The 21,082-nt window shown below is 34.3% G+C and overlaps 1 protein-coding gene across 3 annotated transcripts in view; it reads left to right on the top strand.

The window, feature by feature from the left end:
- The window catches only part of LOC132547932 (rho GTPase-activating protein 20-like), a 162,983-nt gene that overhangs the window by 7,398 nt on the left and 134,503 nt on the right, over positions 1 to 21,082 (top strand). Inside the window, exon 1 of one of the 3 annotated variants that reach the window (XM_060211738.1) lies at positions 17,468 to 17,521. The exons of 1 other annotated variant lie outside the window; for it this stretch is intronic. Coding sequence is in view for 1 of the 2 variants with exons in the window: in XM_060211736.1 (XP_060067719.1) it covers positions 17,611 to 17,688 (78 nt within the window). In the remaining variant the exon portion in view is untranslated. Of the gene's footprint in view, positions 1 to 17,467; positions 17,522 to 17,581; positions 17,689 to 21,082 lie in introns of those variants that run through there. One more of the 3 variants, XM_060211736.1, reaches the window with a different exon arrangement.

A 21,082-nucleotide genomic window follows, 5' to 3' on the forward strand; every position in this document is an offset into this window, starting at 1 on the left:
CATGCTTTTGTAAATCTGCTTCTGTAAATCATCTTATTTTTATAAGAAATAATTTTCACGGTTCACAAGGGGAAATAATTGACAAATTTAAATCTAGAGATGCATTGTCGACTGATACTGAAAAAGCATCTGCTGAATCATGGGAGTAAGTCATCTTCAAACATTAATTTTTTTTTTGATGAACTGAAATTTTAGTGAATTTTTGTGAATTGTTAAAAGGTAGTGAAATAATTAATTAAAATAACAGCTATATCTGTGTGAAAATAGCTAAAATAATGTTCACTACTTTTAATATATGTGTACTAACAAAACTGTGCAGAGAAATAATTGTCAGTCTAAGGGATTTTAAGAATAGAAATCAAATCTGCTTATATAAAATTAACTTGTAAAAACTTTTTTCTTAACTCCGTGCCAAATATAACACAATACCAAACTGGTCAATATTCTCCATCTAGCACTGTCTGTGCCAAGTCTCCTAAATCAGTTTTAAGATCAGGTCCATCATGCCTTTGATTTCTCAACCGTTTTCTTCCATTGTTGAAGTTTAAGAGGATTTGAGTTTATCACACTGCTATAGAATTGTGTTGTCTGTTCTATAGTTTATACTTATAATAGATACTCAAGTATCGGTGATCATTGGTGAAATTTCTTGCTACACTTTGGTTGTGAATCAAAGCAACAGATAATAGCTTCTGATGATGACGATGATTTTTGGAACAAGAGAAATTTTGTGATTTTATTAAATGAGCAATCTCCACACTTACACTCCTGTATTCACTTGGGGAAGATATGTTTATCTTTCTGAAGACAGCTTGCCTACACAATGATTACATCATCTCTTTATGTGGTGTAGACTTGATACACTTTGATAATGTCGTCAGATCCTGTTCACTTTGACCATTCATGTTGGTATGATGTATGCAATAACTTTAAAGGTTTTGCGATCAGAAAGCATTTGAATAATCTATCACCTCCATGTGATGCGGAAAAAGTTATCGTAAACTTCAGGATGATATTTTAAAGTTTGAGACTTCTTCTAAACTGTTAAGATACTACCTTCTCTGTCTGCATCAGGCAAATAAGAAAATGGTTGTTGGTAATGTTAGTAACGATATTGAGACCAGTATATTCTCTGTGCCTTCAGCTTTGAATGTAAACCAACAAAAGTTCTCTTGTCTTGTGGTGTCCCATACTGTTGCATCGAATGGATGAGCTTGTTAAAATAATGGTTTATGGGATGTTGAGAAGTATAAGCCAAACCTCTGATAATACTACATTCAGCTCTGTACCACTGTAAATATACAAGTTACATGATAGAGTTCATGTCAATTATATACCTTATAATATCATCTGTACCACTGTAAATATACAAGTTACATGATAGAGTTCATGTCAATTATATACCTTATAATATCATCTGTACAAGTTACATGATAGAGTTCATGTCAATTATATACCTTATAATATCATCTGTACAAGTTACATGATAGAGTTCATGTCAATTATATACCATATAATATCATCTGTACCACTGTAAATATACAAGTTACATGATAGAGTTCATGTCAATTATATACCATATAATATCATCTGTACCACTGTAAATATACAAGTTACATGATAGAGTTAATGTCAATTATATACCATTTAATATCATCTGTACAAGTTACATGATAGAGTTCATGTCAATTATATACCATATAATATCATCTGTACAAGTTACATGATAGAGTTCATGTCAATTATATACCTTATAATATCATCTGTACCACTGTAAATATACAAGTTACATGATAGAGTTCATGTCAATTATATACCATATAATATCATCTGTACAAGTTACATGATAGAGTTCATGTCAATTATATACCATATAATATCATCTGTACAAGTTACATGATAGAGTTCATGTCAATTATATACCTTATAATATCATCTGTACCACTGTAAATATACAAGTTACATGATAGAGTTCATGTCAATTATATACCATATAATATCATCTGTACAAGTTACATGATAGAGTTCATGTCAATTATATACCATATAATATCATCTGTACAAGTTACATGATAGAGTTCATGTCAATTATATACCATATAATATCATCTGTACAAGTTACATGATAGAGTTCATGTCAATTATATACCATATAATATCATCTGTACAAGTTACATGATAGAGTTCATGTCAATTATATACCATATAATATCATCTGTACAAGTTACATGATAGAGTTCATGTCAATTATATACCATATAATATCATCTGTACAAGTTACATGATAGAGTTCATGTCAATTATATACCATATAATATCATCTGTACAAGTTACATGATAGAGTTCATGTCAATTATATACCATATGATATGTAAAACTACATGTTATTTTCGACTTCACACACAACCTCCAGTTATACGTGCTGTGGTCAATTATTTTTCAAACATTGCTTTGTTATATAAATCAATCAAATATGCCTGATCACATTTTGAGAAGTTAGGTTTATCTTAAATGCCCACATGGAATTGTTTGGTGATGTAGGTCAGGTTTGCTTATGAAATAAAAATGCAAATATTTGATTTTTCATATCAATTGATAAAATCTAGCTATCACTTGTGGATTCACTCACTGGAATGTTTTAACATTAGTTTGTGACCTACTATTTGGATTAGGGTTCAATGTTATACATACTTTGAAATAAAATTTTTGAATTTTGTCAGTATTTTTTTGTAAAGCAGATTTTCAAACTTACTAGAATTGTAAATTTATTCATTCATGGTACTATTGTTATGCTTTAACACTCAGATCTGCAGTTGTATTAGTCTAAGATTGTACAAAAGAAACACAAGTGTGTAGCACTTTTTCATAATTTAAAGTGAGAGAAGTAGAGCCAAACAATGAATTAATCTGCATCGTACAGCTGTTTCATTCTTATAGAACTCATCAGTGATGCTAAGGCACTAAAAATTTGATGCCTAGAAGGCGACTAAGAAAAATCACAATATTCACAATATCTACAGGTATAGATAAAAGTTCACAATATTCTTCCAGAGTTATTGATGTTAACAATTAGTTTCCGATGACCAGTGCCATTTTGTCTTTCATTCACAATGTCTCTCTACCCAAGAATCACTGAATAAACATGCAAGTAGTTTGTGAATGTGTTATGAAATTGATGCAATGTCATTGGTCATCATTTAACTAACATGTGACATGTAAAAACTTAATCCAGTGAGGTGCATCATTTATAGCATAAATCACTATTTTAGTGTATTCCTTTTTGTGTCATTATTACAGTTAAATTTCTTGTAAAGTCATTATTTCTATTCTCTTAATGTCACTATTACAGTGCATTCCTCATAATATCACTTTTAAGTTGTCTTCCTCTTCATGTCATCAATACAGGTTGTTTAGTCCATTGTGTTAAATTTGTCAGAAAAAAACAAAACTGTGAAATTGTGCCGAGCATTGCCACATATTTTTGGTTTATTCCTGATTTTTGTTGTGTAAATATATGTCTCGTAGTCTGAGATATTAAGCATCTCAAGACCACAAAATCTGGAAATATTAGAATTATCCAGCTTGTTCCTTCATTATCTGGACGTACAGAGGTGAACCAAAAATCTTATGAGAACTGTAGTTGAAGGCTGTGAAATGTTTTTAACTTTGTAAATAAGGTGAATTGTGAGATACTGTAAGGTAGGGAATCAGTGAAATTGGATAATTAGTCATCTGGAGCAACATTGCTGGAGGTAGGTAGACTGTGTTCCTCGATAGTAGTAAAGCAATATGTTCCTAGATTATCTCTGCAGGTTAGTCTTTCAGTAATTAAGTTCACTGCATGTGCTGATGAATTTTACCTGTGGTGATGGAATTTTACCTGTGGTGATGAAGTAGTTTAATTAACAGATGAAGACAGAAACATAAAGTCAGTCATTATTTATAGATTAAATTTCTATATTAATAGTCTATACGAGCTTACTTTTTATACTGTTGTGTGTGAGGTCTGCTTCATTAGGTTTTTAATTTATTCACTGATCAATGATTTTTTCACTTGGATTTTATACACTAGATTATTTGGCATTCCTGTGTAGATTTCAGCATGGCTGATTAAGTGAATAGTTGTATTCACCAACCTGATTATCCAACAGAGTTCAGTATATTTCACTGGTTTTAACTTTCAGTGGCTTTTCAAGCTATAGTGTTACCTGTGTATTTTAGCACCTGTAGCTGTAACACCTGTAGAATCTGGAGGCCATGTCCTGATTAAGAATAATTAAAACTGGCACTTGTACCTATATGTACAGGTAACACAGGAGAGGACTGGTCATTCTCGTGTGTGTTAATGGCCTGATCAAGTGTGATGGTGGAATTCATGTAAAATTTACTGTGGGAACTGAACCAGAGATCTGGGGCAGCCAAACCTTCAATGATTGGATTATTTCTATGGTCATTGATAATTTGTTTGGTCATTTGAGTAAGTTCAAAGGTCATTGCTAAAGAGGTTGTTGGGTAACCATGGGCCAGTATGTCATAGATCTAGGATTTCTCTCATGTGATATTAAAGCTTGTCGTATTCGTCCTCCAATAAGTCAAATGGGCCAACACATTACCTCAGAATAAAGGGGATGGGCTATTAATACAGGGAAAATGCACTTATTGCTATGGTTATGGGCAGCAATACACATATGTGGGCTTATTACCAGACACAGGCTTATTGCTAAGTAATGGCTTATAACCAGGCATGGACTCATTACCAGACATGGAATTATTGTCAAGTATGGGCTTATTACAAGGCCTGGGCTTATTATCAGACATGGGCTTATTGGCAAGTATGGGGTTATTGCCATACATGGGATTATTACCAAACATGGGCGTATTGTCAAATATGGGCTTTTCACAAGGCATGGACTCATTATCAGACATGAGTGATTACCAGACATGGGTTTATTAGCCAAATAAATACTGTAAATGTGTTTTATATGGACAAAGAAAACTTCTAGAGGGAGAGAAGAATTATGGGTGAAATATAACTAAGAATGTGGATAGTATTACTTCATCGTCTACTTAAGATAGGGATAGTGGTGGTATCAATGGTAAAGCTGTCGGTGACATTGTTATATAATGTAGATATCAGTACTGAATTACTTGTATAGATGATAACCTCTCTTGTTTACAAGGAAAGATATAGGCGTTGTGGCAATTTGAATACAAAAACTGATATGTACTTCTAAATGGGAGAAAAAGTGGTATTAAGGTGACAGGAAGTGACCCCTCATCATCAGCTAACCTGACAGAGGAAGTGGCAGATAAACGGAGGTCATTTTCTTTTGGCATCGAATCTGTCAGATGTAAGTGAGATTGATCACAATTCCACATTGCAGGTTTTTAAGTAGAATTCAAACAAAGAGTATTTTCTTGCTTCTACTTAAAATAGTACAATGGCTAAAATATCTGTCACAATATACCAATATATTTTAAAGTATGCAATTTTATATCTTTTAAGAAGAAAAAAAAAGTTTAATATATTCTTTTAAAAATTCCCACTTCTGTCTTTAAATTGTTAATCTAATGCTTGATTCAGCTTACCTAAGTGTTTTGTAAAATATCTTTAAAAGGCGAAAATAAGCTTTGAAAAATTCAGTCTCCACAATGCATATACGATTTTACAAGGAGTTATTGTTACACCCCTAAAAACATGTTCAAATCTGTACAAAGAAATTCTCAGCTTACTTAAAATGCCTGATACAGAAATCTTTCAGTCAGAATGGCCATTCATATGTGATAGTTTATGTAAAAACATATTGTTTTTTTAATGAAATGGTAGAGAAGATATGTGAAAGAATTTTAAACAACTTGAGGTTACTTGGTTCTGGTTGCTTGAGTGAGTACTTTATGTAAAACATTGATCATTGTATTTTGCTCATGTGAGTATCAGTAACAACAGGTATGTGAATTCTTGTGAACAAGATTCCCCGAAACGTGCAATTGGAGACGAGAAATTTATATATAGTGTTTATAAGTCCCCTACCAGTGAAACAGGATGGGACTACAGTGTTTGTCATCTGTCTGCCAGTCTGTCTGTCTGTTCGTCTGTTTGGATGGTTTCCAGATTACTTGAGTAAGGGATGACTGGTTAGGTTGAAACTTAATGCAATATTGGTTTAGTAGGAGACCTTGTGTGATATTTAGTTTGGGGTCAAAAGGTCTACTGCAAAGGTTACTGTTACTAAAAATAAATTTTTGGTTTCCAGATGATAACTTGGGTTAGGGATGACCAATTGGGTTGAATCTTTTATATAGTGTTAGTTTAGTAGGAGACTTAGTGTTGGATTGTGTTTGTGGTCAAATGATGATAACTTTTGTACCTAAACATTTATTGTGTATTGAAATTTAAATGTAGATATTATCACATGCTAATTTACATAATTTAATTTACATAATTTGTTTTCACACTACAACTAGTTGGAATGATAGTATCAATCTTACATTCAAAAGTGCACAGTAAATGTTTGTTGATGCTTAGCAAGTTAATCGATATTTATAGATATTTGCCCAAGTTTCAGTGAGTAGATCATGTATGTGTGGTAATCTTGTACATGTCAGATGACATCAGTAGTGTTGAAGAAGAGATATTTATCTAAGAATTCAGAATGTTCCTAGCTAGATATCTGGAATGGTTTAGTGACAATCACAGGTTTCTTGTAATTGGGTCATGTTGATATGTAGGTGGATTGAGTTGTCAAGCTTGACTTTTTGTAATGACTGTATTGACGGATGAGGTCAGTACCTGTGGTTTGACTACCAGTTCCAGAGGTTAAAGTTCATTCTATAGGTCTTATGTCTATATCATATTTAGTTTGTAATGTATACATCATTGTATACAGTGAAACATCCACATTAATATATATAGAATTAAAAGTGATAGATAAAAGAACTTTCTCTGTCTGAGTTATTTCCCCTGGTAGGTTATTGTGACATTAGATAGTTAAGTGACATCGGAAGGACAGGCTGTGTAAAGGCCGCTGTTATAATACTTTTAGTTTTGTAGAAAATCTACCATAAACACACAATTAAATAGAAAATAAACTTTTTCTGACTTGAGTTGTTTCCCTTGGTAAGTTATTTTTGTGTCAGTTTGATTGTGAACATTTATCTAAATATTGGACTATTAAGTTACAGCTGGAGGATGGGCAGTGTAAAGGTCACTGGTTTGATTAATGCATTTTAATTTTGACCTTTGTACAAGATCTACTATAAATACACAATTAGATAGAAATGGAAAACCATCTATGATATTTTCTGGCCGGAAGACCATGCCCAGTATTAAGCCCACCCAAACCTGTCACTGATAGTAGAATTACAAATAATTGATGTATCATTTAGCCTGTAAGAAGCCTTGTCTTGGACTTGGTCAATAGAAATATGTTGACCCTGGCTGACCTCGAGGGGCTGATGGACCAAAAAGACTCTAAATAATGGAATCTGACCTGATGTGTTCTGTGTCAAATCAGATTTGATGTGTTCTCTGTCAAAAACTGAAAATATATTGAATAATTGATAATGAAGACAATACATTTTAAAAGGCAGGTATAATCGGGAGAATTTGGTTCTTCTGATTAGTTGTTTATATAGATGGAGGAGATGGTCAGGCTGACATTTAAAAGACCAGCCACTTTTCCCCTCAAAAACCCATCAGAACCAAATGTATTTATATAGATATAGGAGATTGATCTATTCAGACTACCACTGAACTGCTAAACATAAACCATGGCATAGAATGTTAAATGACAGAGATATAGGTTAGTATTGTCCACTGTTGGTCACTAAAACGTTTGACCATCTCCTTATAGAGAATGGGACTCCCTATGTGGCCTTCATTTAGTTTGTTATACTGAATACCCTTGACAGAGTTCCTTAGTACCCTTGATAAATCCTTCCTTTAACATCAAAGTGTGACAGAACTGGTTTAGGAGATCATTGTGTATTGTATAAGTGGACAGTGGTGTGGGGGCACTTGTGGGTCAGTAGTGGTGTAAGGAAATACATCACTATGTAGGTAGCTCAGGACAAAATCATCTTTTACAGGTATACAGTTAAGTTCCGCGACACATTTCTCATCCTAATGTGTAGATATTACGCTGATGTAGACAGACACTGCAATATGTGTTTATACTGATGATGCTGACCACTGTGTGACCACTGTAAATTATGACTTCATAACCCCTATCTACCTCCCCCCCCATTGAAATTAGTCTTTTTCATGATTTTACCTAGACTACTCGGGATGTAGGGAACTGTTTTAAAGCGAGGTATATTTACCACATACTATAAGAGATGTCCGCTAGATTTTCTGAGAAGATCACTATCAAGCATAGCCTGTCCACAAAAATGTAGGTTTGGTGGTGATATGTCATGACTTTTGTTCTGGAATTGTGTGTATATGACCCTTTTGGCACAGTACTGAGCTCATTAAGGAAAGACATACAATAGGGGAAGCATGACCATTACCTAGACAACTGCAAGGAAAACAGGTAAGGTTATTTACAGGAAATAATCAGTGCACCATCATAGGTACCATACTCTGTCACTTCCATTGCTACACTTGTTCATGTAGGATCTTTCATTAATTTGGCTTGATGATATATTTGTCAGTTTAATTGGCTTTTATCAGCTGTAATGGTAGCCTTTGCGCAGTCATCTTCACAGTATTTTATAACAAAAACAGTAAGATTAAATCATTACAGATAATTTGATATATCTTTCTACCAATATCATTTGGAATTTAAAACCTTCTTTGATTATAAGAGTTTCTACTTTGAGTTACTGCTGAAATTTAATTCTATAGTTAGTGTATCCATGGTTATCATTCTTTGGTGTTACGTTACCATGGAAATAAAATAAAGTGATAAATATAGAGCGTTGTGTTTTAGTTGCACTACTTACTCAGGTGCTTACGTGTCATTATTAGCCTTTGATGTTTGCATTCTATTGTATAAATTGCACAATCATTCATAGATGATCTCAACTTCAATTTGACATTGACACCAAGGTCAAGGTCAAATGTCTAATGATGCTAATCATATTGAGTGACAGGACCTGTTCTATCCAGTTTCTTACTTCTACAACTTTTTCTATATTCAGATTGTTATCAGAGATGCTGGTCTCTGTCACTGTTTAAGTTAAGGATTTTAAACAGCTTTCTGGAGAAAATTTGCTCTGGTATAAAATTAAGAATTGATAATATCTGATATACCCAGCCAATAAAAAGCAAACACAATGAAACTAATATCTGAAAATAAAAGAATCTGGTTTTGACACGTCTACTAGATCATGGTTTCAACTTCCAAATGAATTTTGAATTTGTAATTGTGTATTGTTATATTAAAAGGTCTATTGTAGTGTGGCCATGCCTCAGATTACTATTGTGTGATGACTAGTCTTTAGGGAACCATCTATGTCCTGTGAGTATAAAGACGTGTAACCAAGTAGGAATTCAACAGGTAAATTGTTTTAACTTCTGTCCATTGCCTTCACAAATCTATATTTCTACTAAAGATATTTTAAAAGGAGGAGGATATGATGGGATATAATTGTGATGAAATAAACCATAAGTGTTTTGTTTAATCCTCCATAATCTGGTTGGATTCATTTTAGAAACAGGATTAATAATCTGGATTATATCTTTACATGACAGAACTTGATCAGATCTTGTTACTCATATTTTTTTGTGTGGTTATCTGGTTACACCAAAACTACTACAAAATGATAAAATGATCGGTCAAGCAGAATGGTCAGGTATAGTCGTCCCCAGTATGACAGAGGACAGAATAGGTATGATTCTTTATGACCGATTTACAGCTGTATTGTCACTTATTGTCTGAGTAATGATTCCATGATGTCTGATCAGATCCTATAACCCAGTACATCACTGGTCAGTCTGGTCTATTGTCTTAATTACTGGAAATATCCCAGATTTTTGATGTCATTATTTCAGTCAGTCACTGTATACTGATGTATTTTTATTTTGAAAAAATAGGTATATTTATACTTTGGAGGAGATAAGAATTTAAAATATATCATTCACACAATTGATCTATCCTTGTTTTACAAGCCTATTAAAAGTGGCCAGATTTGTATATTTCACAATGTCTAAATTATCAGATATCTACCACAGGCAAGAGGCCGATAGTGATAAATAGTATCACTTTTTGTCGATGTTGTAAAACCTTGTGCTGTTTGACTGTGTGATGGATCAGAAGGAAGTACCAGAAAAAACATTGTGATCGTTACAAATGTTGTGTTTGGAAATTGATTATGTTGGAATGAAGTTGACAGGAAAAGGATAAGAGAGGACCTTCTTACACCCATAAAAAATTGTGGATGCGGATTAATGATGTGTTATTTTGGTAAAGAGCCAGAGTGTGACTAGGTCGAGTGAGCTAGTAGATTATACTGGGATAGTGGAGGCTAACACATGACAAAATCTGGTGGTAAGTTTTTTATCATGACCTTGACCTTACGACCATGTTCATATAACAGTTATCATTATCATGGTGGTGTAATTCCTTCATAATTTTGGTATTATTTTCCAAAGTGATTTAGTCATCAACAAGTGTGTGATTTGATAACTTATAATAATGGTACACACTTTTTTGGATCCGTCGATCTGTGGACTTCAATATTTTGTTGTATAGCAATGGAAGTTCTGTTTTAGACTTTTAAAACTGGTGACATTATACCTGTATATTTGATTTTATTCCATTTCGGCAAATTATTCAAAATACCTAATTCTGTCTTGTATATAATGTCAGCTGTCCAAACTTATTTAGGGACACCCCTGGTATGACTGTACTTGGAGCATTTAAATCTTTATGAAAAATTCTCTTCACACATTGTCATGATAGGAATCAAATTTCTGTGTGGTTCTCATAAAATGCTGGTTAAACAGTTATGTACTTATCATCCCTCATTTAAATGATGCCGATAAAGTATACATAGTAACCATTTGAAAGTATGTCAAAAATGATATAATTAAGTCCTTTACTCTATGTACAAATGATTTGAAAAAATTTTTGTCACTTTTTAAAAATCTATTTTTCTGAATTTACCTAAAATTATGTATTACGTATTAGAAAAAATCTTATTAAAGAAAAAAAGGAATCATTTTGCATGTCATTTGATCTATCATGGATTATGTAGATATTGATTGTAAAAGCATTTAGTTAAGTGACATCACAATGAAACCCCCGGTGAATTTTTCCGTTGATTTTATCTTTATTACATATATATACATGTGGGAATTGTAAAATTTTATGAACGTTGATGGATGGTTTCTGCTGAAATATGCACATAAAGATATAAATTATAAAATGAAAAGCTCTTGCCATTGATCAGCCGTGTGTATATGTAAATTTTTGTGTCATATATAGTAACACATGCACACAGTACACACACAACAGTAAACAAGAAAAGGTTCCCACATGAATTTGTTACAGATGAAAAAAATGTTAAAATGTCTGCCACAAATCAAAAAGATGGCCAAATAGGCAGAAGAAAACCCGAGAATTTCTCAGGGAAACTTATCATGGTAGACGGGAAGTTATGAGAAGAGAAAGCAATGAGGACAGTGTGTATATTCTGCAGGATTAATTGACTGACGGACCAAGTGGAACTATGTCAAAGCTGTTTACTTGTCCGTAACAAATTTGGGTGCCAAAAAACAGGTGTCACTATGTTTTTCTCAACCATCATATGTGTTTGTGTATATACAAAAATGTACTGCATATTTTTCCAGTGATGTTATCAGCTTTAAATTATGACATTGGTGATATTTCCAGTCTCTGTGATATTGGGTTATGACATTGTGATATTTCCAGTCTCTGTGATATTCGGTTATGACATTGGTGATATTGGGTTATGACATTGGTGATATTGGGTTATGACATTGGTTATATTTCCAGTCTCTGTGATATTGGGTTATGACATTGGTGATATTTCCAGTCTCTGTGATATTGGGTTATGACATTGGTGATATTTCTAGTCTCTGTGATATTGGGTTATGACATTGGTGATATTTCTAGTCTCTGTGATATTGGGTTATGACATTGGTGATATTTCCAGTCTCTGTGATATTGGGTTATGACATTGTGATATTTCCAGTCTCTGTGATATTCGGTTATGACATTGGTGATATTGGGTTATGACATTGGTGATATTGGGTTATGACATTGGTTATATTTCCAGTCTCTGTGATATTGGGTTATGACATTGGTGATATTTCCAGTCTCTGTGATATTGGGTTATGACATTGGTGATATTTCTAGTCTCTGTGATATTGGGTTATGACATTGGTGATATTGGGTTATGACATTGGTGATATTTCCAGTCTCTGTGATATTGGGTTATGACATTGGTGATATTTCTAGTCTCTGTGATGTTGGGTTATGACATTGGTGATATTTCCAGTCTCTGTGATATTGGGTTATGACATTGATGATATTGGGTTATGACATTGTGATATTTCCAGTCTCTGTGATATTGGGTTATGACATTGGTGATATTTCCAGTCTCTGTGATATTGGGTTATGACATTGGTGATATTTCTAGTCTCTGTGATGTTGGGTTATGACATTGGTGATATTTCCAGTCTCTGTGATATTGGGTTATGACATTGGTGATATTGGGTTATGACATTGGTTATATTTCCAGTCTCTGTGATATTGGGTTATGACATTGGTGATATTTCCAGTCTCTGTGATATTGGGTTATGACATTGGTGATATTTCTAGTCTCTGTGATATTGGGTTATGACATTGGTGATATTGGGTTATGACATTGGTGATATTTCCAGTCTCTGATATTGGGTTATGACATTGGTGATATTTCCAGTCTCTGTGATATTGGGTTATGACATTGGTGATATTTCTAGTCTCTGTGATATTGGGTTATGACATTGGTGATATTTCCAGTCTCTGTGATATTGGGTTATGACATTGGTGATATTTCCAGTCTCTGTGATATTGGGTTATGACATTGTGATATTTCCAGTCTCTGTGATATTGGGTTATGACATTGGTGATATTGGGTTATGACATTGGTGATGTTTCCAGTTTCTGTGATATTGGGTTATGACATTGGTGATGTTTCCAGTCTCTGTGATATTCGGTTATGACATTGTGATATTTCCAGTCTCTGTGATATTGGGTTATGTCATTGATGATATTGGGTTATGACATTGGTGATGTTTCCAGTTTCTGTGATATTGGGTTATGACATTGATGATTTTTCCAGTTTCTGTGATGCTGGGTTATGACATTGGTGATGTTTCCAGTTTCTGTGATATTGGGTTATGACATTGTGATATTTCCAGTCTCTGATATTGGGTTATGTCATTTGGTGACATTGGGTTATGACATTGGTGATGTTTCCAGTCTCTGTGATATTGGGTTATGACATTGATGATGTTTCCAGTTTCTGTGATGCTGGGTTATGACATTGGTGATGTTTCCAGTTTCTGTGATATTGGGTTATGACATTGTGATATTTCCAGGCTCTGATATTGGGTTATGTCATTTGGTGACATTGGGTTATGACATTGGTGATGTTTCCAGTCTCTGTGATATTGGGTTATGGCATTGTGATATTTCCAGTCTCTGATATTGGGTTATGACATTGGTGATATTTCTAGTTTCTGTGATATTGGGTTATGACATTGTGATATTTCTAGTCTCTGTGATATTGGGTTATGACATTGGTGATATTGGGTTATGACATTGTGATATTTCCAGTCTCTGTGATATTGGGTTATGACATTGATGATATTGGGTTATGACATTGTGATATTTCCAGTCTCTGTGATATTGGGTTATGACATTGGTGATATTGGGTTATGACATTGGTGATATTTCTAGTCTCTGTGATATTGGGTTATGACATTGGTGATATTTCTAGTCTCTGTGATATTGGGTTATGACATTGGTGATATTGGGTTATGACATTGTGATATTTCCAGTCTCTGTGATATTGGGTTATGACATTGGTGATATTTCTAGTCTCTGTGATATTGGGTTATGACATTGGTGATATTTCCAGTCTCTGTGATATTGGGTTATGACATTGGTGATATTTCTAGTCTCTGTGATGTTGGGTTATGACATTGGTGATATTTCCAGTCTCTGTGATATTGGGTTATGACATTGATGATATTGGGTTATGACATTGTGATATTTCCAGTCTCTGTGATATTGGGTTATGACATTGGTGATATTTCTAGTCTCTGTGATATTGGGTTATGACATTGGTGATATTTCCAGTCTCTGTGATATTGGGTTATGACATTGGTGATATTTCTAGTCTCTGTGATGTTGGGTTATGACATTGGTGATATTTCCAGTCTCTGTGATATTGGGTTATGACATTGATGATATTGGGTTATGACATTGTGATATTTCCAGTCTCTGTGATATTGGGTTATGACATTGGTGATATTTCTAGTCTCTGTGATATTGGGTTATGACATTGGTGATATTTCTAGTCTCTGTGATATTGGGTTATGACATTGGTGATATTTCCAGTCTCTGTGATATTGGGTTATGACATTGTTGATATTTCTGGTACATCATGATATCAGATCGTTGAGGTTCTGTTACTAGTAGCCAGGTACAGGAGAGTTAACGAGGAAAGTTCCATGCATTAATCAATGTTATTGTAGTGAATTATTGGATTAGTATAGATTACAGGATTAATTATTGTAAGTTTTGGGTCAGTGTCAGTCCATACCACGTACTACCCACTGGGCAGGGGTCAGTTTTTACTTGACCATACAATTAGGTGCCACAGTGATGTGTGCGTTTGAAGTGTTTTTATTGCCATGAACAGTTGACCTTTAACAATAGAGGTGATCTGTTTATACTGTTTAACACTATTTGAAATTTGTTTGAATGTTGATTTGACCTGTACCAGTGTGGATCCCATTGTACTACTGGTAGAGTTCATTTACTTTCAATTAACAGTTTCCTTTTAACAAAATGTTTTCTCCTTTTAAGATCAAGCACTGTACAAATGTGGACATGCATGTACTTTTGTATATGTTTTACATGTCTATTAACAGTTGTATCTACACACCTGTTCTTGGTATAGACACATTGGTGCATGTGGTCATTTATTAGATATTTATATGAAATATGTTTCTGTGGGATTTGTGTCCCTTCTGACATTGCTGTCTTGGTGTTTCCTCAGTGTGTGTAGGATTGGTGTTCCTCCAGATATTGTTGTCTTGGTGTTTCCTCAGTATGTGTAGGATTTGTGTCCCTTCTGATATTGCTGTCTTGGTGTTTCCTCAGTGTGTGTAGGATTGGTGTCCCTTCTAATATTGTTGTCTTGGTGTTTCCTCAGTGTGTGTAGGATTGGTGTCCCTTCTGATATTGTTGTCTTGGTGTTTCCTCAGTATGTGTAGGATTTGTGTCCCTTCTGATATTGCTGCCTTGGTGTTTCCTCAGTGTTTGTAGGATTGGTGTCCCTTCTGATAATGTTGTCTTGGTGTTTCCTCAGTGTGTGTAGGATTGGTGTCCCTTCTGATATTGCTGTCTTGGTGTTTCCTCAGTTTGTGTAGGAATGGTGTCCCTTCTGATATTGTTGTCTCAGTGTGTGTAGGATTGGTGTCCCTCCAGATATTGCTGTCTTGGTGTTTCCTCAGTATGTGTAGGATTTGTGTCCCTTCTGATATTGTTGTCTCAGTGTGTGTAGGATTGGTGTCCCTCCAGATATTGCTGTCTTGTTGTTTCCTCAGTGTGTGTAGGATTGGTGTCCCTCCTGATATTGCTGTCTTGGTGTTTCCTCAGTTTGTGTAGGATTGGTGTCCCTTCTGATATTGTTGTCTCAGTGTGTGTAGGATTGGTGTCCCTCCAGATATTGCTGTCTTGGTGTTTCCTCAGTATGTGTAGGATTTGTGTCCCTTCTGATATTGTTGTCTCAGTGTGTGTAGGATTGGTGTCCCTCCAGATATTGCTGTCTTGTTGTTTCCTCAGTTTGTGTAGGATTGGTATCCCTTCTGATATTGTTGTCTCAGTGTGTGTAGGATTGGTGTCCCTCCAGATATTGTTGTCTTGGTGTTTCCTCAGTGTGTGTAGGATTGGTGTCCCTCCAGATATTGCTGTCTTGGTGTTTTCTCAGTGTGTGTAGGATTGATGTCCCTTGTGATATTGTTGTCTTGGTGTTGTCTCAGTGTGTGTAGGATTGGTGTCCCTTCTGATATTGTTGTCTTGGTGTTTTCTCAGTATGTGTAGGATTTGTGTCCCTTCTGATATTGCTGTCTTGGTGTTTCCTCAGCGTGTGTAGGATTGATGTCCCTTCTGATATTGTTGTCTTGGTGTTTCCTCAGTGTGTGTAGGATTGGTGTCCCTCCAGATTTTGTTGTCTTGGTGTTTCCTCAGTGTGTGTAGGATTGGTGTCCCTCCAAATTTTGTCGTCTTTGTCATTCTTTGGTTTCTAATGTTTCTTTAGACAGATGTTTTCTTTTTGATGTTTTCTTTGGTTTTGTTGGTTTTGTTGCCATCAATCTTTTTCTTTTAATGTGGTGTGTTTTCTATGCCCTTGCCATTTTATTGGAAAGTTTGGGGAATGAGGAACATACACTGTTAGTCATATCTGTCCATTCTTTGCAACCTATTAGTTCCTCACATCATCCCATTCTAAATTAATATTGTGTCTTATGAACTTCTCAACCCATATTTGATGCATATTTACCCCAGTAGTATGCCAACATCAAGATCTTCACCTGATCAGATGCTGGTTTATATAGGAGTGGGGATGTTCGTGTCTTGCACACATTTTTATGTGGTGTTAGTTCATTTTTTGTTTTATGCTTTGGAGAAAATTTTTAAAGGTAATGCTTTTGGATGTTTTTCATATTTAACTAATATATCTGTTACCACATATTTTTGTGCAGTTTGGTAATTTAGCAATATAAGTAGCTCATGGATGCTGTAGAACACTATCTATAAATCTTGCATAAAAACACAAAATAATCAGAGGAGGGGACACTTGAGGATATTAAGTGGCAACACTCAAGGTTGTTTGGGTAACAAGGAGAAAAAGATTGCCAACTTATGTCTGGTAAAGCTGGGGAGCTTCACTGTGGGTTGATAGCAATACTACAGTGTCTTTGGTGGTCCTATACAGCACCAACAATATGGGGAATGGAATACACTGCCAAGTCAGTTAAAAAAAATAGGTAAAAAATATTTGAGTAGATAGAATTGTTACTGATTGTAGATTTGAAGTCTTATCTACATTAATAGCAGTGGTAATGAGGGATATATGGATGTAATTATCACTTAATGTGTTTGTGTGTTGGGATAACCAATGATTATATTATACACTGTAATCATGCTGTAGTAACAGGTGCTTGCTGTGTATCCTACACAGAATTCTTTGGGTGGAGAATGCCAACTGTTTGTTATTATAGCAGGCAATGTTTGGTTGAGCTGTATAAAGACGTCTACAATCCTCTTCCCCTTAGGTAATTACCCAATCTACTATTTTGTAACTGGATGGTCAAAGCTTACACACTTTTCACTATGTCTTTCTAAGTTTCTTAATATTCCTAAAATGAGTTCCAGAAGTGTTTTCCGTAAAGCGTCCTTGAGGAAGCAAACAACAGGTTCAAGAACTACTACAGTTGATAATGTAAGTTTTCCTGCATGACCTTCAGAACAGTTCATCTTTTGTGTTATCTTGATCAATTCACAAACCTATTTGATAACTTATAAGATGAAAGCTAGATAGGAACTTGTAGTTCTTTAGAGATACAGAACCATTTCTTATAGCATTCAATTATTGTATAACATAAAACATTGGCTCACTGTTACTTCTGTAGCTATAGACAGGATGATAAGATGCCACAAAAAGACTTCAGTTGGAAGAATCATGTGTGTGGTAATGTGGTACCCATGGAACTTTCTACCCATGAACTGGTGTTTCTGGTTCAAACCATATCAGAAAGTACACTCTGCTATTTCATATTATGTGTTAGTGTGATGTAAAATCACCAGTTTATCTACCGCAAACCTTTTGTCTGTCCAATATTGTTGAAGTCCTTCAAATTATGAAAAAATAAATTTAAGTTTGGAATATCAAAGTTGACATTGCCCAAAATCATGATAAAGCTTTTAGAATCATCCTAGTATGTAGGAAACTACAGGTCAGCAAAGACAATGGTTGTGATATTGACAAAAGATGTCGTTTATAACATGATCGTCTTTTAAATTCTTTCATGTTAACAGATTGGTAAAAAATGACAGGTTTTTTACATCCTTAGATACTGCGATGAAGAATCCATGTAAGCTTGAAAAAACCATGTCTGCTTGTACATTGGCTGAAGTTAGCATTCATATATCAGTATATGCAGTGTAAGATGAGATTTATGATTACAGATTAATTTTCATCAAAATCATCTCATTGGTGTTTTTTAAACATATCTATGATTCCTAAAATGATTTGTTTGACATAATAAACAGGGATTTTCTTGGTGTGATGATTTTACCAAAATGTGTAGCGAAACACGGTTGTTCTTTGACAATACACATGCCAACATTTTATGCTCCATATTCTGGTCGCTAATAATTCTGGGTTGGAGCCTCAAGTTGTGTCAGCTGGTGGGAGCACGATGTAACAACATGAGACATAAAACAAATCACACTGAATCAAGGCTTGTTAGGATATGTATGTGTTTTGGTGGTATCAATCGCTTGGTCGTTTACAACCTGCATGAACAATTAGAATTGTAAATGAAACAAGAATAGGAATGGTTTGAACTCTCACTAAATGGAAAATTATTTATTAAAAAAAATATGAAGCACAACCTGAGTCCAACTGTGTCTAATCTAATGGCAAAATGGAGTCATTTTCAGGTTTCAAGGACAATATCATTCAATGTCATCACTCTAATGACTTAACATCTGGTAGAGTTATACAAATTTTAGATATTACAGGGTTCTGTGGCCAAGGTCTGTTTCTATAACTGATCACTGATAGAGTTATACAAATTTTAGTAGATATTACAGGGTTCTGTGGCCAATGTCTGTTTCTATAACTGATCACTGATAGAGTTATACAAATTTTAGATATTACAGGGTTCTGTGGCCAATGTCTGTTTCTATAACTGATAGAGTTATACAAATTTTAGATATTACAGGGTTCTGTGGCCAATGTCTGTTTCTATAACTGATCACTGATAGAGTTATACAAATTTTAAATATTACAGGGTTCTGTGGCCAATGTCTGTTTCTATAACTAGAGTTTACAAATTATAGATATAACTGATCACTGATAGAGTTATACAAATTTTAGATATTACAGGGTTCTGTGGCCAATGTCTGTTTCTATAACTGATCACTGATAGAGTTATACAAATTTTAGATATTACAGGGTTCTGTGGCCAATGTCTGTTTCTATAACTGATCACTGATAGAGTTATACAAATTTTAGATATTACAGGGTTCTGTGGCCAATGTCTGTTTCTATAACTGATCACTGATAGAGTTATACAAATTATAGATATTACAGGGTTCTGTGGCCAATGTCTGTTTCTATAACTGATCATTGATAGAGTTATACAAATTATAGATATTACAGGGTTCTGTGGCCAATGTCTGTTTCTATAACTGATCACTGATAGAGTTATACAAATTTTAGATATTACAGGGTTCTGTGGCCAAGGTCTGTTTCTATAACTGATAGAGTTATACAAATTATAGATATTACAGGGTTCTGTGGCCAATGTCTGTTTCTATAACTGATCACTGATAGAGTTATACAAATTTTAGATATTACAGGGTTCTGTGGCCAATGTCTGTTTTTTCTGATATCCAAGTCTTCACTTTTATAGGATAGATATGACCAAAATGACCTTGAATCGCTTGAAGATAACATGACCTGCTCACGAACTGTTGGACAGGCTTTGAATAGTTCATACTCGCACAAGAAAGTTCAAACATATGATTAAATTTTGATAAAAGGTCAAAGGTCATCCTTGATCATTTTGAGGTGAAATACTTCACAAAATAACTCATTAAACCCTTAAAAGATTTAGTTAGAAATGATCAGGGATTAGTCTGTGTTATACCATCCTTTTTGTTATTACTTGTTCTTGAGAAGTAGTGTATGGTTTGTTCTGAAACTGGGTAGTGGTGCCGTGTCATTTCAGAGATTAATCAGGAAAACAAATTTGTCAGCAGACAGAAGTTTGTAAAAGTATAGGAAATTATTTGATGGATCATTCTCAGATTTTCATATGCAGGTCTTCCTTGTCCCTATCATTGCACTGTCAGTTTTGAGAATGATAAAAATGGCTGGTTTGCAGTCATCTTTGATTTTGACAGTGAATTTTCATTATCAGAAAGTTCTGTGTTGATCATTATCAAATTTTACTTGTATGTTTTCACTTTGTCACTAGTGATGTTCCATTTTGGAACTGATCAGGAAAACAAAATGGCTGACAAGTTACCATCTTGGATTTGACAGTTAAAACATTATCATCAAGATTTCTTGAGAGGTTTGACCAAATATCATGTTATTAAGAGCAAAGAAAAGAAAAGATCAACTGATGAAGAGCAAAGCAAGATACATTTAATGTTGGGCACCAAGATCCCTTCAGGATATCTTATTCAACAAAGACCTGTAAGGTGGGAAAGAATGATCCATGTTTTTTTAGTGTAAGCTAGATTGATATAAGATAGTAACAACAATCACAGATGGACAATACAGGTCTGTTGGGCCTTTTTGTTGTTTAATTTATCATGATGACTTTAGTTCAGAGCTGTGATAATTTTACTTTCGCATTGTACCCATAAAAACCCTTTGTAATGGTCATCTTTGTTCTGGACGTTTCTGATGACTTATTGTGTAGAATTATAAGTGAGGGATTGGAAGTGTGTAGGAGATTAAGTCTGATTTAATAGACTGGACATTTTCTATATATTAACCTGTGTTGATATCCTTTGTGTTGGTAACACCACTGATGAAATCATATGATATAAACAATTAGAAATGGCTAGACATTTGTTATGTTGTTAAGAGTTTA

This window comes from Ylistrum balloti, unplaced genomic scaffold, assembly GCF_031769215.1.
Source record: "Ylistrum balloti isolate Yb309-2 unplaced genomic scaffold, AGI_CSIRO_Ybal_v1 Utg369990, whole genome shotgun sequence".
NCBI classification, from domain to species: domain Eukaryota; kingdom Metazoa; phylum Mollusca; class Bivalvia; order Pectinida; family Pectinidae; genus Ylistrum; species Ylistrum balloti.